Genomic DNA, 26022 nt, shown 5'->3' with positions numbered 1-26022 from the left:
GAAAAAATATTACTCCATCCTGTCCTATTCCCTTACTATATTGTAAAATTAAATAAAAAATCGTCTTTCTCCAATCACACATAAACATTGTGGGACCCTACAATAATTCGAATAATGAATTATCAAGGGCCACGTCGTTTTCCCCGTCGCGACCCCATCGCATTTCTGAAATCTGATATATTTACATTTATAAATAGAGATCTAAGCCCCAAGGCAACAACTACCGCTATTAATATATACACAGCGGATTCCTTCTCATCGGACTTTCATAACAGCTTTGCTTTCTCTGCTAGTAAAGCCTCTCTTGTACCTGTCTCGAATCTCAATCCAGGTATATATCTTCCCCTCATCTCGACTCCTTGGAGAACATCTTCGAACAAAACATGAAGGACGACACAGATTTAGCTTCCTCTTCTCCTCCCACAATGCCCAACATAAAACCAGAAGAAGGTACGTATTCAATTTCAGTCGCCTTACGTTCTTCCTTGTTCTTCCCCGTATGTGATGACGATGTTACCGAAGAAAATGATAGAGAGTAAGGAGCATTCCTTCTTGTGGATGTAACTAAGAGCAGTTCACGACTCGATGGAGGGAAATTGCGAGAGGGAAGAGCATGCTCTGGAGAAGCACGTTGCCTTCTTTGACAGGAACCACGACGGCCTCGTTTATCCTTGGGAGACATACGAAGGTACGTACGTGCTTGCAAATGATATCCTCTTTTGCTAAAAGAAAATCATGCATATGTACATATGATCAGCTTTTGTCACCCTGGCCATCGTTTGACACAGTGCGATTTCCTCACTCGTGCTTCATACCCCGAGATTGGCCAGGAGCTCTCGTCTCCATCCATACCTATCGATTCGATTTCTCGACGAAGAAGTCGACTGATCTAGCTATTGCTGGTTTTATATGATTACGAATTTTTCACGGAAATTTTTTTGATTGATTGAACAGGTTTTCGGGCAATTGGCTGCGGAATTCCGTTGTCAGCCATCAGTGCGATCCTCATCAACCTTGCTCTTAGCCACAAAACTCGCCCGGTAATGACTCCCCCCAGCTTTCCTCGCGCTTCTTTGATGTTCTATAAGCTTCTTCTTCTCGGCGTCATCGTTTTTTCTGTCCGGTGGATAAATGACTTTTTTTTTAATTATAAATTTTTTGAATGATTTAAGTCCGTTTGCCTACCGGGAGATAAAAAACAACGGATTAAATGTTACTCATCCGCGGTAGGTATATAATAATCAATCAAATGTTTGTAAGCAAAAACTTGTGGGACTGTTGCGAGCCTAAATTAGTAAATTAGCCCTTTACTTGCGGGCCTTGACCAGTAAAATTATTATAAATAGCTTATAAAAAATTATTATAAGACATAAATAAAACTGGGTACAGACACCCGACAGGGTTCTTCAGTGGTTTTTTAATTTTTCCTGCTAAGGTGGGCCCAAAAACTGGGTTTTTATCGAACCTCGAATTAAAAATGTCATATAAATAAACTGTTTACTTTAAACAAAGTATATTAAAACACCCTTAAATTAAATAACAAAAATATGTTTTTGTCTTTCTCAATTACCTTTCAGGATGGGAAAAAAAATGTTTAGGGTGCATTTGAATTCAGAATTAAAGTAATTTTGATTTTGATTTTGATTTTGATCGTGGAAAAGGACAAATAAGATGTGATTATAAATTTGACTTGGGAAACGTATATTTTTTTTATGTAGTGTGTTGAGTTAATGTTAAAGTTAAAATTTTTGACTTGGAAAATGTGTATTTTTGTTGTGTAGTGTGTTGAGTTAAAGTTAAAGTTAAAGTTAAAATTTTTTGTTCCTGAATCCAAACAGGGCTTAATGTCTTTATCATTGTACAATATTTTCATGAGAAAGAACCGGAACCAAATTATATAACCACTTCAAACTCAATGATTATGGTCCTTCAAGATTTTCATATATCATTTGCAGCTCTCTAATTTTCATGAAAAATTCTCCAATTCTTTATTGGATGGTTTCTTGGGATCTCTGATCCATCAGATCAGCACAAATTCTATCCCTAGTGCTCATCCAGTCTAGAGGGGCCCCAAGGCACCATCTGGAAAAGGCATCATACATGTACATATATATATGTACATATATTTTTCCATGTGTGCCTTTCCTGTTGTTCCCCTGGTAAGAGACGTGCTTTTCTTGGGATATTACACATTAAGCAGCGTCATCATTCATTTCGAGAAAAGTACAAAGAATTTATGCTTTTCCTCCATTTTAATCTCTCAAATTCAGAGTGCATGCGATTGAAACCAAAGTTTCATCAGCCCTAAAGCTCAAATGTTTCAATCACCTTCCACTGTGATAAACACATAGAGGAGATACCAACGTGGGTTGGTTCAAGAAGTTCGGCGTTTGTTTCGTTTAAGCAAGGTCTCGGGTTCGAGTCCTTGTGAATATAAAAAATCCACGTTGGGAGAGTTTTACTCCTTAATGGGTTGATCCGGCTCGACTGAATTTGTCGGGGTCCAATTGGGCTTTCGGATACCGGGGTTCACACCGAAAAAACACAAAGGAGATACTCATTTAGCTGCATTTTGTTAACCTCTCTAATCAAAGCTTGTGCGTGTGCCGCCATCATGTACAATTTAGTTACTGGAGTTCATGGTTCGGGATAACGACCGGTCCATGAGCTTTCTCCAGGCGTCCTGGCAACAATAACTTGCTTCAAAATACTAGCAAAGTTCTTGTACACATTCTTATTTCACGAGCACAGTCCCAGTCTAATTTGTGCATGCACGACTTCCTCTCAATCTCATAATACAGTCCGTTATGTGAAGAATATATTTTGCAAGGCATATTTCTTGCTCTAAAGAGGCAAACCTCATATAGAAGAATCCTATTGATAACAACTTAATATCTAACATCACTTCCAAAGTAATGCCATTCCTTTCCGATGAGCATCTTGTCTTCTGGGCCCATGGAGTTGCTTCACTAGAGGTGCTTCCGCAATTTCTGGGCGTGAATGGATGGGAAATTTTTATTTTGTTTTTAGCTGCTTGCTGGTTGAGTTAGTCGTACTTGGGGCCCGTTTGAAGTTCCATTTGAAAAATCTCCTGAGGTTAGTGAGGGTGGACCGAGCATCTGAATATATTTCACTCAGAGGGTCGATCCCACCTTGCGGTAGAAACCTCTGTAGTCGAACCCCATATGTGCGCAGCCATGCACAATACGCACCCGGACCTATTGGATTGAAAAACTCCATTTGAAATTTCAAAAGGAATGCTTTTATTTTTTATTTTATAAGTTTGAGCTTAAATGGGGATGAGCATCTTCGCCATTAAATTTTTCTAAGGGTTGGTTATAAATTATATAGATGTATAAGGGCATGCCTTTTTATAGGCAAAAATATTATAACTTTACACGTCCCTAGCTAGAAGAATCCAACGGTAGTAAAGCTCGTTCTCAAGGTTACCAGCTTAGACATTCCAATTCCAAATCATCATTCCCTACTACATAAATGAGCTATTGAAAAGTCATTATATGTCTTTGTAGATTATTTATTTGCCTTTAAAACTTTCAGAGACAGATAAATTAATTGACTATGTTACTGCTAGTTCTATAGACCTTTAGAGACAAATTTGAAATGGATTTTTATTTGTTTCTAACTAGCGCAATTAGAAACAAATGATTTGACTCTAAAAATAAGTAAAAACATCACATAAAATTGTATCTATATACTTTTTAGAAGCAAATGTAGTTGCCTCAAGATGCTTTTTGTTCCCAGATACAAAGTTCTATACAAAATAAATATTTTTATGGAACCAAGTGGCAACTATCAAATCAAGCAAACCAACTTAATCCACCAACATCAAATCCACCAACCCAATTGATTCTACAATAGGGAGATTCAAACCCTCCACCTCCACTTTAGTATGACATCACTTTATCCAATGTACCAATACTCCTTATCTAAATTTGTAACTTTTATTTTTTGTTTTACTTTAATGATAATATTTATATTATAAATAAATTATTAGTATTTTATATTTATAAGTTTTTTTAATTAACCTATGAAATAACAATATTTATTTCAATCAAATATTTTGTGAGGATTTATCTTTTTAAAGAAAAACTTTTGATAGTCTGTTTTTTGAAATTATGTCGTAAAATTTTTGATATAAATTTTGTAAACAATTTGTTGGTCGAGCGGAAAGGCCAGAAATTCTTGTGTTCATCAAATTTAAGTAGAGAATAAGAAGAGATGGAGATGAGAAAAAATAATCAAGAAAAACATGTGAAGAATGACAAGATAAAATACTTGAATTGAAGAGAAGACCAAATGAAGAAATATATATATATATATATATATGTATATGTATATGTATGAGAAGTGGTTCTTAAAAAAAGATGAAAGAGTGAAAAATTGAAAAAAAAAAGTAAATTAAAAACAACGAATTATATGCTTATTTATTTTTAACTTAAGAAATTTTTATCATAAAAAATAGTTTAAAATTCAATTTAGCAATTCTATATTAGTCTCTACACATTGATATACTTTACAAGCATATAAATTAGTCTCTATTGCTCATACATTAACCGTAATCTTTTTAAGTCAACAAATTTTTTTTAATTAATTGTATAAGAGACAAATAATATATCATATAGAGACACAATTTTATTTGTTTCTAAAAGTAAAGATTTAAGAGCATATATGTTCTCTATAAGTTAAGAGCGTATAATTAGTCTCTATTGCTCATACATTAACCATACTCTTTTAAAGTCAACAATTTTTTTCGAATCAATTGTATTAGAGACAAATAATATATCATAATGAGACACAATTTTATTTGTTTTTGAAAGTAAAGATTTAGAGACAAATAACATATATAGAGACATATATTTTATGTTTTTTTTAAAAGTGAAGATTTAGAAACAAAACATTATGTCTCTAATTTTTGTTTCTATAAATCTGGACCCACCGGATGGCAAATGGAAGTTAGCCATCCACAGTGTTGGATCGGGTGACATGAAAAATTAATCAAACCATTCGTTGCTCAGGGCAACTCAGAAGACACTTTCTCCCGAAAAACTTGATTTTGAACACGGATTTTGGGAAAAGAAACATTCTTTGGCAAAACCCTGACAATATGTCCCAAACAACTGAACAAGTTGTCTTTCGCCTTTCATGATTTTGCTTACTACAGTTCTTTCAAATCTTTTGCTTAATACAGTTCTCCTTCGTGTACAAGTATACCTTGATAGCGTTCTTTTTACTTACAAGCAAGAGAATATTGCCTAAGCAAAGCCTTTGAGCTCATGGGATAGGATCGGACCGTTTTGAAATTCCTATATAACATTTGATATGACAGAATCAGTTAGACAGTGCTGAAGTGAGTGGTGATGCGTAATGGAACAGTGGTAGACTGGTGAAGTGTTCCTTAAGAAATTAACGGAGTTATAAAATTGGAGTAATTCTCTAGGCTAATTAATATTTCTTAGGTCAGTATATTTGAGGTACCAACTTTCCTCGTTTACGTTGAAACGAGCAAGATTTACTTGCCGTTTGTGAAAACACATAAGAGGTTTTCCGGCTTTAGAATTTCATTGGATTCATTTCTTGGTGTTAGGAGCAGGGGAAATTTCCATCCTTACTTTTCCCGATAGAGGTCGCGAACATCCACAAAGCCAAACACGGGAGTGATTCTGGAGTATACGACTCCAAAGGAAGGTAAGTTTTTCCTCAATTGTATACGTTTTATCTGAGGATGCATATACGGACAGATGCTCATAAATGACATATTGGAAGCATTACTTTGGAAGTTGTAAAGATCGGGATTTCAAGTCACGGTTTTAAATTTTCCACTAGGTTAAATGTATCAATTTTCTTCGAAACTGATTAGTTCTTGTATACACTAACAGGTTTGTACCTGAGAAGTTTGAAGCAATCTTCCGCAGGCATGCACGGACTCATCCAGATGCGTTGACGTCAGATGAGCTGCTAGAGATGCTGAGGTCTAATAGGGAGCCTAAAGACTACAAAGGATGGTCAGTCCTTCGAAATTTATCCAGTCAGCAATTTTCTTTTTATCACGAGTCAATAATAAAACCGCTCGGTACTAGCCCACAAATGGGTAGAAATTTGAACCTAATGGCTTTACATTCTCAATCAAACCGCAGGCAATATAGACTAACTGATCCGTCTTCATTCGATACGCAGGGTTGCTAGTTGGTCAGAGTGGCAGGTGCTGTACTATCTATGCAAGGACAATAAGGGTCTACTGCCCAAGGGAACCATCCATGGCGTTTATGACGGTTCCCTATTCGAGCGTATGGCGAAGGAGAGAGAGTCGAGCACAAAGAAATCATAATTTGGCTTCTGTTTCTCTTATTGTTGCACGAAAAAGTTCCTACGACATTCTTTCCACTTTCAATTCTATCCCATGCAGATGCTCAATGTCGACGGCTTAGAGCAGAAGACTTGATCTGGAAACTTAATTTATTAACTATCTATTGTGGCAATAATAACATATTATGGCCTGGGCTTGCTGCGTGATAATATATAATTGCTAGCTAATTAAATTTTGCATACTTTTGGTTAGTCGGTTTTGGTTTGTTTTGCTTCTTTCACATGTTTGCTGAAATCTCATAATCGGCCAGTACAAGAAATGGTATCAGAATTGACAAGGCCATAAAAGTTATGTAGGCGTGGGGATATCGGCTGCTAATTGAGCAAACCAGGAAATCATCACCCAGAATTTCTGGAACTAATAAATTAATTGTCGCTTGTGCTAATAATACTGTATTGTGGCAATCATAACATATTTTCAATAAATAATTAATGTTAAAGATTCTTCTCGAGCAACTGTGTTATCGTTTGGAGTCATCTTAAACCAAAATATTGAAAATTCCTACACTAACCGTTCTTAATATATGATCGATATTTGATATAATGACTATTGAATATGAAACTACAAATATTTTCATATGTTAAATGAAAAAAAAAATCTTTAGAATATATCACCTAATTTTCTTTTCACTTCTTTTCTTTCCATTTCTTATTTTAATATTCTAATTTTAATTAAATAAGAAAAACAACTCTCACATATTTCTAATAGGGAGTTTGTTAACCGTTGTATATACAAAATCCTTTCGTAATACATATAAAAGCCTAATTTTAAGAATATTTTCCATCATTTTATATTTAATTATACATATTAATATGTTGATTTATTTTTCGTTGTTCATGTTATATTTTAGATTGAGTATAAAATTTAACAGATGAATTACTTCGAAATCTTAAAAAAAAAAAAGTCAAGAGGTGCTTAGAAGCAGTGTTATCAGAACCGGACCGGACCGGCCGGTTCGACCGGTCGGACTGGAAATCGGACCTCTATCCGGTCCGGTTAGCTTAAAAACCGGAAATGCACTAATAGACCGGTGAATCCAAAAAACCGGCCGGTTTTTTTATAAACCCATCGAACCCATTCGAACCGGCCGGTTCATGGGTTTGTAATTTTTAAAGGAAATCCAAACCGAATTCCCTCGACCCGAATCGAAAATGAGCAAGAATTGAATCTTGAAACCCTAGTCTTCTTTTGTTCTTCATCATCTTCACTCTTCTCACTTCTCCGTTCAGTGACTGTCATCGCTCATCATCACCGATTTCTGCTTCGAGCTCGAGCATTGCAGATTCGCATGATTCCTCTTCTCCTTCGAGCTCGAGCATCGCAAGATTCTTCTTCTCCTTCGAGCGGCAGAGTCCAAAGTCTCCAAAAGATTCTTCCTCTAAAGTGAGCCCACCCAGGACGGAGAAAGTCTGAATTTCAGTAGTCGAAGAGGTAGGTCGATCTCTAAAATTCGATTAAGGTTGGTTTGAGAAACCGTGAAATCTTTTGTGCAAACTGCACAGGATTGTTTGACGAAGTTGAATTTCAATCACGGCCATACGGCATGAAACTCCCGTTGTGTGTTTGTATGTTGGCCGTGAGATTTGTACATATGGTGTGTTTCGGAGAGATCTGACCTTTTAGGGGTCTGACTCGTTATTAAGTGTACTTACTGAGAGGTGTTCTGTTCATTTTAGTGGTCTTCTCGAGCAACTGTGTTATCGTTTGGAGTCATCTTAAACCAAAATATTGAAAATTCCTACACTAACCGTTCTTAATAGATGATCGATATTTGATATAATGACTATTGAATATGAAACTACAAATATTTTCATATGTTGAATGAAAAAAAAAATCTTTAGAATATATCACCTAATTTTCTTTTCACTTCTTTTCTTTCCATTTCTTATTTTAATATTCTAATTTTAATTAAATAAGAAAAACAACTCTCACATATTTCTAATAGGGAGTTTGTTAACCGTTGTATATACAAAATCCTTTCGTAATACATATAAAAGCCTAATTTTAAGAATATTTTCCATTATTTTATATTTAATTATACATATTAATATGTTGATTTATTTTTCGTTGTTCATGTTATATTTTAGATTGAGTATAAAATTTAACAGATGAATTACTTCGAAATCTTAAAAAAAAAAAAGTCAAGAGGTGCTTAGAAGTATCCTATCATTTGAAAAATAAAAAAATGCATGATTTTTTATATTTATATAATACTAGTTGGAAGCCATAGGTTTATATATTTTTATATTTTTCGTTGCATAGTATGCATCTTCATGAATTGTCCACATATAAAATTTTCTTTCAAAATAAGAATGTCATAGTAGTTCCAATGAGTATTGAACTAGGAGCCTCTTAGTTATTAGACGAGGCGTACGCCACTATACTACACCATCGTTTTATTTCAATTATAATTTTTGAATGTGTAAACAAAGTGCACCTAAATTTTGATCTCAACTAATGAAAGAGAAACCTTGGGAAGATCAATGAATAAGACACATTATCAAGGGTGAAAAATGCAATTAAGCTGAACCATAGGTTTAGTCAGAAGAAGCATCACAGTTGGAAAACAAATATTACGAAATAAACATAGTACGAGTACATACAGAAACTGTTGCAAAGTATAACCCTACCAAACAATTTATAGGTCTATATCCATTTCCTATGCAGCATGAGATTTGGTGATCGTCTATTATCAACATCTCGTTGATTAGCTCCTTGAAATTGTCGAATGAGTTTTCCTCCTTGGTGGCCCAAGAAACTATTCTTTCTCAATCTTGAAGGCTTCGAATGTCATTTGGTTAGTAGAGCTGGATCACTTAATGAATGGGTACTCAATTTCCTCCGCAGCATGAAAGGGCGAGTTCTCTTGTTGCTTGAGACTGTACATTTATGCTGCGTTTGGTTTCAAAATAGGATTTTAAAATCAGATTTTAATTTTGAAAAAGAGTGGTATAAATGAGGCCCACCCTTTGACTTTGTATGAGTTATTTTGTTTTGTTGTGAAAAAAAGTGATATAAATGGAGTTCACTCTTTGACTTTGTATGAGTTATATTGTTTTGTTATGGGTAGAATTAGGTTAAAGTTGTAATTTTAAAATCACATTTGCAAACCAAACAAGCCAAGCTGCCTTTATTCTTTCCACAGGCAGCATAGTCTCATAGTTTATGTTGGAGAAAATAGCATGTCCTACACCGTTTGAGAGAAAGAAAAATGGTAGCTTATATGAGAAAAAAGCCTAACAACGGATTGGCTTATTTGTTTAAATTGCAGATAGGCTCAAGTCTAAATTAGATTCATTTTATTTTGAAAATTAATCCAACTGGTATCAAAGCTCATAGTTACAATGCCAGATGCGTAAGGCTGCCTATGTGCGGTGTAGTGCTCATAACGTGCGTAGACAAAGAATGTCTCACACCGATTGAGAGAAAGAAAAATGGGCAGTTTATACGAGACAAATGCCCAACAACCTATTGAGAGCATATCCCATGGTTTCATTGGTTTTTTAAATCTATCATATGATTTTAAAACTATCAAAAATATCTCATGATTTTAATTTTTTCTCAAATCTATCTCGCTCCTATGGTTTTAATTTTTTTCCTCAAATCTATCCCGGATGTACACACCCGAATTTCATCTCGTCGGGGCAAGCATGCGCGCGCCTATGTAACACGGCTTGAGAGTGTCCACCTTCCCGGGGACGCGCGATGGATGCACGTGAAAAGGAGTTGCCACTTACTGTTTACGACCCGAAGGTTGAGGGCCATTGAGTTGCCCGGGTCTAGGGGTACAGGGTACACCTAATTTGTTAAGGCAATGGTCTGTACGAAATCGAAAATTCCGAATTCGGGGGTTCTATTACACGCAAGCCTATATTCCGCACGCCCTTTCGGTACTCTAGTTTGCTAGGCTTGCCATTTTATTTATTTACCGTGTGATTTAGGGATGCGTTCTCCTTGTCCGTTTTGAAAAGTAAATTCGGTGAAATGATCACTTCGGGCCAAGGCCCCGAAAGAAGAGTAGGCTTACATCTCGAGGAATTGGTTCACCGTTTTTTTCGTTACAGTTTATCGAACCGTGGTGGTTGAATCCCTGCACGAACCGAGACCGCGAGTGTTCGAGCTTACTCATCTCTAGGTGGCAGTGGACCAACTTGACCGGTTTGACACTCGGACCTCACGCTCGCCGATCGAGGATCCTTACAAATGAATGAATAAATGTACAAATGAAATCCTCGCAATGTTCACTCGAATAATTACAAAGTACTACTGAATAGAGTAAATAGACCCCAATTGGTTTGCATTGGGCCAATATTCCGCTTCGGCTTACCGTGAGATTTTTTGAATAACAGAAAAATAAATTAAAGCAAGGCGAGCTCAAGGAGCTAAGGGTTGGGTCTGACCGGACCAACGGGCGACGCGAGAATCGATCGATTCTCACGATAACCATTGAACCGTTCGAGCTCCTGGGTGATGTCTAATCGCGATTCACACACCTGATCCGAGTCGTCTTCCACATAGACATTACTCGAAGTAGAGTGGTGACTCGGGGATAGACCCTGTTCCGCACTCGGGTTGCACGCTGTCAGTGTACATGGAGGTGTTGGACCCCGTGGTCGATGGTTTGAGGTGTTGGACCCGTGATAAGCGTGATCTATGGGTTCGGGTTCGAACCGCAACAAAGTAACAAACAATTGCAAAAAACAAAAAGAAACTGATGGAAAACAGACAAAAACTGATAAATACAGACAAGTTGTGTATTAAACTGAATTTACGTGGCTTAATCAGTTATTAATTGGTGTTAATTTGCAAACAATCTCCCTGCCCTAGGCAAGCAAATAAATGCGCTAGAATGCAGTTCGAGGTCCGCTATGTGAGTGTGTTTGTTTTAAGGCTTTGTTTTGTAGATGACAATGTGATTTCACTGAATATGCCAAACTCGTGTTTTAACTCTAGATTTGGAGCCTAGAATTCCGCCTGACCATTGTCTAATTTTTTATTAAGTCGGGTAAAGGGTTAGTCGGATTTCACAAATTTTACTACAGAAAAACAGATCTCACTACCCGAATCTACGGTAGGATAACAGAAACACTGAAACCGGACAAAGTGGGCTATGCAAATGACACTTGCACTCGAACGGCCTACCTGTCTCCGACCATGGATCTAAGTGTTTAAATCACCCTAACGGCTATGGAGTCGGCGATTCACGAAAAGACGGTTATGCCCTTGAACTGTAAAGTGTGTAAAGTGTTCATGCAAAATTTGAGATCACGTGACGCGGACTATCGAAAGTCGATAGCCGGTGTCGATCGATCCCTTGGGTCCATCAAGGTCATGCGGACCCCGAGAGAGCCGAGAAAATGATCGCTCCGCCCGGGAGTGGTCTAACGAATGTTCGTACACCCCGATCCGAGCCGCCTCAAATCGGGCTCGGACTTGAGTCGGGGCGCACGAGCATTCCCTAGATGTCCATGCTACGCGTATTAAGTGTCTCGATGCTTTCGAAATTGTGGGTTTTAAAAGGGCGTTTCAGATATTTCATAATTCGTCGACGCGTTTATAAATTGATGTTCATATGATTTTATTTAAGCTGAATGATTTAATTAACCAAATGATACGTCCCATTTAAGCTGAATGATTTAATTAACCAAATGATACGTCCTACGAATCGCCATGGTCATGGGAAGGAATGGCGTCGAAGAAGCCCGGGAAGCAGTGAAACCGTCTAGGTAGCCCGATTGTGGACAGGGGCAAAACAGACTGCTGGAAGCTTCAAAATGAAAATCTAAAGTCGGAAATGGACTTAAGAGGTCGAAAACATGTGGGATATGTGGTTTGTTTAGTGCTCGGGTAAGTCGGGAGGGAAGCATTCGCCTAGGAACCGAAAAAACACGTAAGGGACTGTTTCTGGACAGAGTTGGAACGAGGTACTGGGAGCCTCAAATGAAGAAACTAACATCGAAAATTGACTCGGGAGGTCAAGTACATGTGGGATATGAAGTTTGGTCAAGTTTGGTTCTAGTTGAGTGGCGGTCGTCGAAAAAAAAACGGTTAAGTTTTCGGGCAAATAGGCCTTGGTTTCGGGCTGAGCTGAGGCTATCCGAATTTATGGAAATGAGAGGAGTTGGGAGAGTGTTCTTGAGTGAGAAAGCTAGAGAGATTATGGGAATCGAGTTGTGATTAAGGTTAATGATGCATAAGAACTTATAGTGAGCTTAATGAGGCATAATTAGTGAAATAAAGTGCAATTAGAGGGGGTGCTTAGGAGATCCGAATTTTTAAGAGGGATTAGGGAGGGGAAGTTGTCTTGAAAAGGTTGATGGGAAGTGATGGATGAAAGAGTGGAGTTGATAAGTGAAAAAGATATTTTGAATTTGAGTGGTGGAGGCTCATTTGGCTTGCCTCTAGAGGAGAGCCATGGCTTGCGGCTTGCGGCTTGGCTTGGCTAGCTCAAGGGTCCTACTTGACTAGGAAGAAAGCCGAAAGAAGTTCGAGGCTCGATTGATCGTGCGTCCGATTTCCGTGGTTCACTAGAACGACAAATTATCAATGTACGCGCGAATACGGTTTCAAAGAGCCTAATATTGACATGCTTCTTATAAGCGGATGCGCGAGTGACCCGGGGACTCGAAAGCCGGTTTTGCTCCGTTTGGGTGATCAGATCGAAGTTGTCCGCTTCTGACACGAGTTTGCACTTCTGCGTGTTGTAAGGCTCGCACCGGTGTATTTTTGCATTGAGCGGAACGGCTTACTCCCTGACCCCGGCTAGAGATCGATAATCGGAGATGACCTAGGAATCCGTGAACGGGGTTCTCTCAGTGTTTCCCAAGTGTTCTGATATGTTTGAAGACTACTGTGATCTCCGTTTGTTAGAAACGAGTCCCCAAGGTTTGACAGGAGGTGTTCGTGACCATTGAAACGTCACTTGTGAGCTCGGTATGATTTTCTTGGTCCAAGCCGAAATGATTTCCTAGCCCCTGGGGGTTGTTGGGAATGGGTGGTGCGGAGCTCGGATGTCAATATTTCCCTGAATAGGCTCTAAGCGTGAGATTCCGTCTGAAATGGGCCTTTTTGTTGCCGGAATGGTACTCGGGAGACCTAAATGGATTGTGCAATGTGATCAGAGTTTATCTCTCGAGCCCTTGAGGTCCCTGGGATTGATTGGCATAGATTTCGTGTACTGACGATTTGTTAAAAGGGTCTCCGGCTATGTTTCTGTGTAGAAAGGGCCCCTTTCTTCGGGTCGGGATCCACTCGGGAGACCAAGATGAGTTCCGAAAAGCAGTCAGAAACCTGTTCCCTAGTCCTGATGACCCTCGGGTATGTGCAGACTTGTTTCCGGGTGCCGTTTATTGGTTCGTGGATCGGGCGTCCTGGGAGCCCCATCAGGAAGGCGCCTACAAATGTTTGGGAGTGCCCCGGCTTAAGTAGGAGATTTCTGAAATGCGCTTGGGGGTGCCATTGGTCATTTTGGTATCAATAGGGATTTTTATGGCCTGTTTGGTTTTGTAAGTTAAAATCACTTTGATTTTAACTTTAATTTTAACTCAACACACTACACAACAAAAATACACGTTTTCCAAGTTAAAAATTTTAACTTTAACTTTAACTCAACACACTACACAACAAAAACACACGTTTCCCAAGTCAAATTTATAATCTCAACTCATTTGTCATTTTTCACAATCAAAATCAAAATTACTTTAACTCTGAAACAAAACGCACCATTAGAGTCCCATATTGGATACCTTCTGACGCTCTGGTGACCCAGCGATGAATAATGTTACAGTGCCGGTTTCTGCTGTTCTGAGGTTTTGCCGTTTGTCTGCCCTTCTGATTGCTCCATGTGTCTTCTTGGTTGTCCCTGCTTCTCTTCTATAGCTCATGTCCCTGAGCTCGCGTGTTCGCTTCTGTCGGTCCGACCGTGAATAGTAACCTGAGCTTTGGTCAGATGTTCTCTGTTGGGAGCCAACGGGCCAAAATGGGGTGCTGACACCAGGTAAAGGGCCACAGTGGCAATATCGTTAAATGTTAATAGAAGATATAACGACGAGATAGATTTGGGAAAAAAATGTAAACCATGTGATATTTTTGATAGTTTTAAAAGCACTTGATAGATTTAAAAAAATGGTAAAACCATATGATATATGGCGTAATTTGCTTTATAAATTATCATAGATAATTCATTTAGAAGAAACTGGTGAGAGACAAAAGTCATAGCAACTGCAAAACTAATAAAAAAAACTTTATCAAGGAATGGTTAATGACATTTTTCTCAAATATAATTAAAACATGAATGAAAAACACTATAAATAAAATCAATTAAACGAAACAACATCACTACGGACATTTGAGAAGATACACATACATGAGTAAACAAATTATAATCGCTTCAAAAAAGATAATTTAGCAAGTGAGAATTTGGGAAACACATGAATGCATTACCCAAAATAATGGAAGAATCAATTAGGTTTCGATGCTGCCTTTCTAAAGCTTTCAATCAAAACCTCCATAATCATAATGTGGAATGAATCATGTACCGGTACCAATAGTCACCTATAACAAAAAAAAAAAAAAGGTGATGGGCACAAGTTCATTTTACAAGGCAAAGAATAATTAATGCAAAAGCAGAAAATGAATTATAATTACTGCATACAATTAATAAGATCCTATGGAGGTTCATGTTTAATGCAGACACATTGTCACCGCAAATATTAGTTTACACCATACATAGAAAATGAATCATAATAATTATATCACAACAAGAAAGGCACACTCTCTACGGAAAGGGCCTTTTGCAAATTTCTGAAACTTCCGCAGATAAGCAAAAATATCCGCCTCTCTAGTACACCAAAATTCTACAAAATCACGAGATAACAGTAAAAGTCAACTGCATTAATTATTTTTAAGTAATAGAGACAGAACAAGACTATCTAAAGCATAACAGAAATTTCTTTAGAATTAAATAATTTCTACAAAACCATAAAAACCATAACAACACATCCCCAAGTTGCTCTCAACTGGTCACAAAGATAACGCACTTTGACTTTATCTTTGGAAACTTTGATAATTGAAGCTCTAAACCAACAACCCCTCATGCCACTGTCTTGAGATAGCACCTCAATTGCATAGCCTACAAATAAAAGAAGTGCAGGATTTTCCCTAATCGGCTTCTCAGACCAGGCAGCAGCAAAACTTTCATTCAAGTTGCACTGTTCCTCGGCAGCATTGGGTTGTAAGCGTTTGCTTCTTCTTGGTCTTACCCCTTTAGAATCTTGATTGGCATTCTTCCCCACTTCTTCCGAAGGTTCATGATCGACATTCTTTCTGGGTCTTACCCCTATTGAATCTTGATCGGCATTCTTCTTTACTTCTTCCGGAGGCTCATATAGCCTAAACTTCACATGAGGCTTTGGTGGCAATAAAGGAAACATATGCTCAAATATTTGTTTATTTCAGTAGACTTTGACCATTTTATGATATGCTTAAATATTGGGCCGGTGATCAGTTGGCCATCAGTGCGAGAGCTTTCTCGTTGAAGAAAAAGCTCGTAATCAGTCGACTTATCATATAGATTCTCAAATTCAATAGGTTGTTCTCTTGCACAGATAACTGCTGCCAACTCCTTGAACTCGGGCCCAATGTTGTTCAGCACATGGATAGTTACATCATCATAAGTAATTGGTGCCCCAGCCAAGGCGAGTTTATCTGCAATGGCCTTGAACGACTGAAGATAATCCTAAACAGTTCAAGTTCCCCAGGACTTCATTGCAAAGTTTCTTTCAATCCGAGTGCGTGACCGATTAACATATAGTTTTCCCAATGTGGCCCACGCTTCCGCGGAGGTTTTGGTTTGGGAAATAAGTCCCATTATTCCTTTAGAAACTGATGCAATAATAGCATGAAGAAGAAGCTGGTCCTGACGGCGTCATAGGATGTAGGCCAGATTTTCGATTGTCTGGCCATCTTTGGTTATAGTTTCTGGCAGGCATGGAAAACTTTCATCAATAAAGCCCACAAGATCATAGCCGATCGGCAAGGAGTTAAACTGCGTTTTCCATGATGCATAATTGTTTGTTGTTAGCTTGACGGGCAATTGGGAGGAGGTGTTAATTGAAATCAAGGTTTCAGATGTTTTAAGAGGAACAATGGCCGAAAGACTTTGTGGGGTTTGCTAGGTGCTCTCAGATATTTCGGTGGATTGACTTGTTCGAGTACTTACAGCTCTGATACCATTTAGAGGAGAATGAGAGCAAGGAATTGTAGTATTTCATACAAATGTGTAGTGTATATATATAATACATTGACTGACTGAAGAAGGAATGAAATAATTACATAATAAATTAGCCAAATTACATGGCAAATAAATGGAAACATAAAAGATATTATGTAGGGGAATCGTTTAGTGAGATTTGGGAGTGATATGCTCCTACACTTTCTTCCCAATTAACTATTCGAATGGATGGACATTCGCTGGTTGAAGCCACCCGAAGATTTTCTCAAGTTGAACACCGATGCTTCCATTCATGTGAATCCAGGAATAGCAGGGGCTGGTGGCTTAATACGCAATGACAATGGTGGTTGGGTGATCGGCTTTGTGCAAAATATTGGAATCACGTCTGTCACGATGGCGGAATTAATGAGAGTTCTTACGGGTCTAGAGCTGGCTTAGAATTCAGGTTTTCGAAAAGTGATACTTGAGGTGGACTCTTTGGTGGTGCGCAATTTTATCTCCAGGGAGGGTAGCTGTGCACTCACATTCCAAGCCCTACTCCAATGTATTAAAGAACTCTGCCGGCAAACTTGGGAAATCCGTATTCAACACACTTATCGGGAGGGAAACTCGTGCGTGGACTGGCTTGCTAGGAGGGCGATCGACTTCCCTTTGAGCACTCATGTTCTCCATTCAGCTCCTTATGGGGTCTTACCACTTTTGTTAGTCGATATTTCAGGGGCCTCCATACCCCGCCTTATTTCTGTTTAATTGAGATTTAGGGCTTTTGCCCCGTTTCCACCGAAAAAACTATTCAATTTTCTACGTCTTACGGATTCAATGGTGAATGAAATAGTAGACAATAAACTCCAACAAAAAGGGCTGATGCTTGTGGATATATAGAGGATTGCATCTTCAGTTTTATTTGAGGAGAAAGAACGTGGGGATGCATCGAACTTGCAAAGAGTTTCAATTGATAGATCTTCTCATATAGCCTTAAAATTATCTGTCCACATCGACATGGGATTCTTATGGTGCGTTTGGTTTCAGAGTTAAAGTAATTTTGATTTTGATTGTGAAAAATGACAAATGAGTTGAAATTATAAATTTGACTTGGGAAACGTGTGTTTGTTATGTAGTGTGTTGAGTTAAAGTTAAAATTAAAATTTTTACTTGGGAAACGTGTATTTTTATCGTGTAGTGTGTTGAGTTAAAGTTAAAGTTAAAATTAAAGTGATTTTAACTAACAAACCAAATAGGCCATTAATATCGCAGTCAGCGTAACGTGGATAAGAGACTTTCCTTACACCTTATAGCTATCATTTTTTGTTGATTCAAATTTAGCGTCACAGTTACGAAAGCGTAGCTACGGTCCAGGTTACGTCAACTATGGATATGGACTAGGCTATAATGTAAGGTACAATGTCTTAAAATTCTGGACCTAGACTACACTAAGGAACAGGGGAAGCTTGACTTAGCAAAGAAATTGAACAACGAAGCTTCGCCTATAATAGCGCCAGAGGACAAAGGGGAAGGATTTTTTTCTTCTTTTCGTTGCTAAAGAGGGAAGGCCAATACTTCTTGAAAAGACTTTTTATTTTCTAGATTTATAAATTTCTCTTATCATAGAAAAAATAAATAAATGTAATTGTAGCTAATTTAAAGGATTATTTCAATCTTGGCCAAAAAATAGGATTATTTAAATAAATGACCAATTTTCGAAATTTGCAGACAGCTTATACTATTTTACCAATAAAATTTTAGTTGAGTGGCAAGCAATATCAACCTTTGTAAGGAGAAAAATGTAATTTCGAGTTAGGAAAGTCACACTTATTGAGAAAGGGAATAATTTCTAATTCTCAATATTTCAAAATTATTATAGCAATGTCTCCCATAATAATGTCATTTTAACATGCATGATATTGGTAAGTCCTCGTCATAAATGATGAATAAGCAGCAGGAACCGAAAAGATAACCACCCTTACTGAGTCAAAATTTTTTTTTAAGCACACTGCATTTTCTATAGATTTTGAAATGTAAATCGCAAAAAAGCTTTTCATATAAATAATATACTGTCTTTCTGAAGTTATTGTCAATAATATTTGCTTCAACCCTTCAATTACTTATCCAAATATATATAGTAAAAATGCACGTCCGTTGCACGTAATGTCAATTAAGAATGTATCCATTTAATCCTACGTTGTTTCCTCTTTTGTATTTACATTTAAATTTCTCTTAGGTAATTAATTCTTTAATATTTTTAATAATTTTAAAAATAATTAAAAATTTCTTTCATATTCGGACTTTATTTTAAAATTTCCTCGCTCATTGAAAGTTAGTTAGAATTATAATTAATTTTTTTAATTAAAAAATTTTTCTTCTTTGAATTTTTATGCAATTTATTGTACTTTCAATATTTTTCTGTTACCATATCACCAAATGATTTCCATATCAAGAAAAAATCGATAAACAGTAGATTTGAGATTAAAATGATTGTTAGTATATTTCTATCGAAAAAAGAAAAGTTCATGCTAGATTCAAAAATATTAAGCAAAGTTCATGATTTTTGACGCAATTAATTCGAATATGAATAAGAAATTATTCTAAGTTCTTTAGTTAAATGAGTTGAAATGCGTTAGAAGAAGAGAATTATATTATATGGAGTATGTTAGATTAGATGAAGTGTATAGGCAAATATTTACATTATGAAAGCACGCATCCTTTAGTCATTTCATATGCATATATAGATGAAGCGAAGTAACGTGTTTTTAAGTATGAAAAAGCAATTTTTGTTACTTTGTTTTTTTGTTGGAAAGCACATTTAGTCACTGTAGATGACGTGAAGATGCATGTCTTTGGTAGAGAAGAATCATATCTCTATAAGGCAATGAACTAAATTTTGTTTTGATATATTCAATATGTAAGTGGCTAGATTTATCGAATGGGTAAAGTATAGAATTGAAATACATCTAGTTTGAGAAAATATACATTTGGCCCTTTAAGTTTGGTTACTTTTATGTTTTAGTCGTTTTTTATTTTTTTTTTATCATTTACATCCTATACCTTTATGTACTTTTCTGTTTTAATTCTTTTCCTTTTTCTTGGTTCGAATTTGTTCAAGACGTTTGATTGTTTTTCTATTTAGATCCTTTTATCAAAATAATTATTAAGAAAAAATTTAATTTTTGTCCTCAACCTTTTTTTACTATTCCTTTTGTCCTAATTCTTTTTTGTTCGTCAAATATTGGCTTAACGTTAAACTTCTTACCAACGTGACATATATTGAAATAAAAATTACTTTTTCATTATTTTTTGTCCACCAAAAACAAATACTTTTTAAAATTAAGAAAATTAATAATAAATTAAAATAATAACGTAAAGTATATGAATCTATTCGACACTTGAGGGATATTTTTTCGTTTCTTTGCTTGCAAATTTGAGTACGAATAGTTCCAACGCAAACTGTCCCTGCCAAGATTGCCTACAACCTAAATGCTCCCTCCCCTCTCATTAACTCGAATAGATTCATGATTTTACTTTTGATATTTTAATTTATTGTTTGAAAATTTTTTTAAAATATTTTATTTCTAAAGTGTTGTGAGCATTTTTATGGAAAATTTAGCAGTAGAATTATAAGAATAAAACGTCTAATATTAAGAAAAAGATGAACTAAAAAAATAATTAGGATAAAAAAGTAGCAACAAAAGGTTGAGGACCAAAATAAAAAATTTCTCTGATAAAAAATGTGATATAAGGATTAAAACAGAAAAGTAAGCAAAGGAATTGGATGAAAAAAAATCAAGAAAACGGAAAGGGACTGTAACAGAAAAGTAGTCAAAACTATAGAATATAAAAATAGAAAAAATAGAAAAAATGACTAAAATAGAAAAGCAATCAAGTTTAGAGGACGAACTGTATAGCTTTTCCATCTAGTTTTACTAAAAGAGTATGAAATTAAGAAAAATTGAGAAATATTTTATGCAATTCGATAATTTTATAACAGTAATACAATTTTTGCTTCAATAATATGGACAAAATGCAGGATCTGGCTTCTCATCCAGAAATATGCTTTGTTAATAACTATTGCATGTTTCTGGAAAAAAAAAAGGAGTATTGCATTTTTTTTTATCAATTATAAAGGAGGTTGTTGACTTAGTATAATGAAATCGAAATTTTAATAACTAATAAATGAATATAAATAGCTAATAAAGAAGTATTGCATGATAGAAGTAAAGTCATCGGTCAAATGTTGGGACCACATGAAGACTTGTTTAACAATTAATAACTCTTAGTTTTCACGTAGGATGAAAGTTGATAACCTGGAGATTAAGAGACAGACGATTCTGATTCGATTTTTACACAGCCAATTCATAAAATCATGTCAGATATATCTATTAAAATATATATATATATATATATATATTTACAAGAAAGGCTTTGAAACTTTATTCAAGAATTAGGTACTGGACATGGAAAGAGAGAAAAGTTTCAGTTAAAATAATTGGAATGAGGAGAAAGAGGGACCCCGTGCAATGGGACACATAAAAAACCAATGAGTTACAAAGTTCCTCTTTTATCGGTAAAACTTGCTTAGCTTTTCGATTCTTTTTACCATGCACATGAACCTTTGTTATGACCGGATAGAAAATGACCTCGCAATCCCGAGAATCCAATGTCACTGCACCACTTTCCACTTCTCTCCGCAATTCTTTTTTCTGGCAACTCCATCTTCTTTTAGGACTAATAACGGGTGGCTAGTCGTCAGTTAGCGTCTAATTTCTCTGTCGAGCAAAATCCTTCGAACTATTCGACTAATTAGTAAATGTACCAGTAAATTCATGTCACGAAGAAATTGACAAGAATAGGTCGGTCGGTGTGATGAGACCCTTGTGGCTTGTTTCTTACGTTATGCCCTTTTCCCACCCTTGCCCTTTTGTACAATGCAATGTGACGATGATGTGATTGGGATATTTTAACCGCAAAATTAGCAGCTTTGGACAAAGAGACAGTGAGGACATCCCAAGTTGCCATCCCAACACCCGCCCGGTCCAGTTTTCATAGATGTGCATCTTCTCTGCAATTTCCTGCCAAATGCTCGTATAATACGAAACGTGGAACCCATCAGATGGGTATGTCTGATTAATTCTTTGTTAATGGTCAAACTCAGAAGCACCAACATCACCCTCTTATGTGGAGATTTTCCCTATGTTATTTGTACTTTGATCCATTTTCTAGTAATGAAACGCAATGATCTAGAAATGAAACGCTTAATAATTTGCCATTAAAGTTTAGTAAAACTAGAAAATTGCGTGTAAAGTATCAAAGCAAATCAAGTAATTTGACATATATTCCTCTTATTTAAAATATTTCTTGTATAAGTTTTATAAATAGAGAATATTTACGAGTGCGAGAGCCTTACTTCTTAAACTTAAACTCGTATTAGACGAGGTCCATTGAATTTATTCAGGTGGTGTACGCCGTAAAAATGGGAAACATGACAACAAAGAACCCGAGTTTTCACTTTTATCTTAAATTTATCCTGTTTGTCTCATCACGAAAATACAATTAGTTCTCGATTTTGTCTTCAAATAGTCTGCGGTCATACACGTGTGTCTCCAACTAGTTCTCGATTTCGTCAATTATCTTTGCTTAACTAGAGACTAGTGGCGCTATACACGTGTCATACATTAATTCCATGTAAGTAAACAGAAGAAAATGTCAGAGGCAACTCTGAGCGAGCTCTATTTCAGACAAAATGAGCATTTTTATGGGACAAATTAAAATTGAGGCTAAATCTGAGACAAATTGAAAGTGCACCATTTTGTGAGACAAAACGAATACGAAGTCAAATTTGAGACAAAGTAAAAAATTAAAATTTCATGATGTAATTTATCCAAAAAATAAATTGAACATAATGTGTATACATTATGATAATTTTTTTTTTCAATGGGAACTCTTTTAATTTTTTTCGGTTATTAACAGTGCGTTTGATTTCAGAGTTAAAGTAACTTTGATTTTGACTGTGAAAAAAGACAAATGTTGTATAGTATGTTAAGTTAAAGTTAAAATTAAAATTTTTGACTTGAAAAATGTGTATTTTTGTTATGTAGTGGGTTGAGTTAAAATTAAAATTAAAATTTTTGTGATTTTAATTCTGAAAACAAACGGACAATAGGGGTCGCCAATGAACCTAAGAGGGATTATGAAAATTAAAGTAATGAGCATTAAAAAGTACCACTTACTGTAAGAATTAAATCCAAATTTATTTATAATATATAATAACAAAATGGAGAGGGAGGAATAACATCTCATTCCAACATTCAAACCCTCGGCTCTTCATGGCTCGACCATCACTTATCTCATGTCATTAATTAAGCCCTTTCATTTATAACACTGTTGACATTTAATATATAATATATAATTACAAAACAAAGAGGGAGAATTAATGTTGTTCGCTCCAATATTCAAACTTTCACCTCTTCAAGGCCTGACCTCCATTTTCTTCTGACATTAATTAAGCACATTCATTTATTATACGGTGACATTTATTAACCCAACATATCAACTAAACCACCACATAATTGAACCATAAAAATTCTCAAAATAAACAATATTTTCCATTCAAAATATAATAGAATTATTATTTAATGATCTATATATAGTCCAATAATAATTCCGCGCAGCGCATGTAAAGTGGCTAGTTTTCTTAATTTTGAGTCGGGAACGAGTGCCAAGGACGTTGAACTCTCGTTTTCTTCTATCCATTACTTTTAGGCACAGTCATTTTTGGAACAATTTTTCAAGTGAAAAGCTGAATATCTGTAATATATTAGCTGAAATTAATTATTGCTTTAACATAGCTTAACCCTGCTCATGAAATATCTCTTGTGACTTTTGAACTCTTACACTGCACCTAGAACTCGTCATTGAACAACACAATTTGTTAATTGTATCACATCTCATAATTTTTATTAGACAAATTTTGGGTAAGTAAAATTTCACAATACCCAAGGAAGAAATATCTTTCCAAACTTTGGCAGGGATAAGTGATTATCTTGATCAGTGATGGTTCAATTGCTCTGGGAATATCTTTTCTCAATGAGGAAAATCTTACAGCAAAAATTATAGTCGAAGATGTGGTTGAAATTAAAGACGGCCAATTGGAAGATCACTAACCTTTCGTTGTTTTTTTTCTTTTATTTATTTTAAATTTGCTTACGGAAAAGAGAAAATTGGCTTCTTAGAAAATGTAATCCTCATAATAAGAAGCACCTACCGACTAAATAATAAGCATAGTCAAAGCGTAGGGTTGCTAAGTCTATATTTTGAGGCAATAATCAATACGTTCAACCTTATTAAAAGTGAAAAGACCCTTTCCACCGCCCTTCTACGTATCTACCACATTAAAGTGAGACCAGCAAATCATCAACTACCAATTCTTAGATCTTTGCCCGATTAATCTCGAGACCCTTCATTCCGCTGGTTCTTATAAAAACAGCGACGATATACTAAGCTGAGGACATTTCGAGGACGCCCATTCAAACTCATTTATAACGGGAATTCATCTTAATCAGTTTTCTTTACTGTAATTGATTCGATTACGAAGCGAGTTCGGCCTCGCTCTCTCATCGGTCACCATGTGGCCTCAATAAAATGTACCAAGTAGGGCATTGATCTTATTGGTGAAGAAGCCTATGGAAATGTTACGTGGAAAAATTGATCGGAGGAGGACCGTAGGCTTTTCTTGTGAAGAATCTTTAAGGATCTATATGACCCACTTATCAAATGACTTCCAATGAATAAGCTAGAGGTATCTCGACGCATTAGGTAAGCTCCTTGCTGACTTTCTTAGGCTTCTTCCTAAGCCAACGTATGGAGGCGAATTAGTCAACCCATTGCTAGTCTTTTAAACCGTATAACTGACTTTCAGGACACTGACTAAGAAAATAAGAGCTTCTACGATAGTGGGAAGTCACCGTGCCCGATCCGGCCTCACGCCATCGGATCACACCTCGCTCTTGACTCGTCTGTCGTCTCCCTACTTGGGGTGATCTGATGATGGAAGGCGTAATAGGCACGGTTTCGTCCCAGCACCATAGAATTTTCTACTAGAACACACGGAGTTGAGTCTCCTTGCTTCACTTTGGCCCTAAACCACATCCTTATCCTCTCTCACTTTCCAATCACTGTACCCTTTTTCTTTTTCATTTGATAAATTGTAATCCCATGTTCTTCCAAAAGCTACTAATAATTGTCTAATCTAAAGTAATCAAACTAAACAAAAAAAAATGATTGGTTCAAGCGGTTTGACATTTGTTTCTTTTAACTAAGATCTTGGGTTCGAGTTTTTAGAATGAAGACAATCGTTGGTTGGAAGAGTTTTTTTCCTTAATGAGCCGATCCGACTCGAATTGGATTAATCAGGATCCGTCGAGCTTCTGAATATCATGTACGCCATGAAAAAAAAAAGTAATCCAACTAATTCCCAGTTTAACGCATGCAATGTCAAATAAGTACCTAGTCATATACCTTTATGCGTGGTTTGGTAGACAGATGTCGAGGAGGAAAAATGAAAACCTGGCATTCCATGATAATGCAGTCTATTTTTTCAATTATAAGAGAGTAATGAATTTAGTCTAACAATAGAGAAAGCGAAATAAGAAGATACGAAAATTTTATTAGAGAATTAAATCTGCAATTTCATGGTTCAAAACCGGTGACTTGTGCTACTATATGAAGCATGATGCTCACAATAATGAAGTTTATATGTGTTTTTTCTTGGGAAAAAAATAAAAATTCCCTTATAGTTTGGGATTGGAACAAATCGTACCATGTTCTTTTGTTTGGAACAATTAACCCCCTTGTGATTTGATCCGTTAGACATAGGAGGTTACGACGTTAATTTTTTTTCATTTTCAGTCCTCAATCTTTAACTTTTTAATCATTTTGGTTCTAAATCTTTTTCTTTTATCATTCATAACCTCAACTTTCCATTTTATTTCATTTTAGTCATATAAAGAAATCAAAATGAAAGGAGGGGTTGGGGCCACCAATCGGCGACCCCGACCCCTCCACCGAGGTCGCTGGCATCCTCCCTGGGTATCGGCGACCTCGGTGGAGGGGTCGAGGTCGCCGATGGGCGGCCCTAACCCCGAATCGACCGGGGACCTCCGACTCGGAGTCCTCGATCGATTCGGGGTGGGGGTCGCCGTTGGCAGCCCCGACCTCTCCATCGAGGTCGTTGACGTCCTCCGTGGGTACTGACGACCTCGGTGGAGGAGTCGGGGCCGCCAATTCGAATCGACCGGGGACCTCCGACTCGTAGTCCTCGGTCGATTCGGGGTTAAGGCCTCCAATCGGTGACCCCGACTCCTCCACCGAGGTTTCCGGCGTCCTCTGTGGGTATCGGCGACCTCGGTCGAATCGA

General features: G+C 36.6%; 1 protein-coding gene across 5 annotated transcripts; it reads left to right on the top strand.

Moving 5' to 3' along the window:
* Window positions 1-211: 211 nt before the first annotated feature.
* LOC116195992 (probable peroxygenase 4) lies at window positions 212-6557 on the top strand. 5 transcript variants are annotated; one of them, XM_031525481.1, is made up of 6 exons: window positions 212-450; window positions 533-688; window positions 955-1040; window positions 5606-5706; window positions 5898-6023; window positions 6196-6557. In XM_031525481.1, the coding sequence occupies exons 2-6, from the start codon at window positions 586-588 to the stop codon at window positions 6344-6346; spliced, it is 567 nt and encodes a 188-aa protein (XP_031381341.1). In that variant the 5' UTR covers window positions 212-450; window positions 533-585; the 3' UTR covers window positions 6347-6557. The 5 variants fall into 5 exon arrangements, with proteins under 5 accessions (XP_031381341.1, XP_031381342.1, XP_031381340.1 ...); XM_031525482.1 differs by having other exon boundaries at window positions 523-688; XM_031525480.1 differs by having other exon boundaries at window positions 213-450; window positions 575-688; window positions 5612-5706.
* The last annotated feature ends 19465 nt before the right edge of the window (window positions 6558-26022 follow it).

Source organism: Punica granatum, chromosome 2 (assembly GCF_007655135.1).
Source record: "Punica granatum isolate Tunisia-2019 chromosome 2, ASM765513v2, whole genome shotgun sequence".
NCBI lineage: Eukaryota > Viridiplantae > Streptophyta > Magnoliopsida > Myrtales > Lythraceae > Punica > Punica granatum.
This window is presented reverse-complemented; position numbering and strand designations above follow the sequence as displayed.

What these genes read in the sequence shown, in the direction of transcription:
- LOC116195992 (XM_031525479.1), top strand. Translation starts at nt 384, where the DNA reads ATGAAGGACGACACAGATTTAGCTTCCTCTTCTCCTCCCACAATGCCC. An exon ending in TTAGCCACAAAACTCGCCCG is followed by an intron (nt 1,041 to 5,605) that starts GTAATGACTCCC and finishes TCTTGGTGTTAG; the next exon opens with GAGCAGGGGAAATTTCCATC. An exon ending in CCTAAAGACTACAAAGGATG is followed by an intron (nt 6,024 to 6,195) that starts GTCAGTCCTTCG and finishes TTCGATACGCAG; the next exon opens with GGTTGCTAGTTGGTCAGAGT.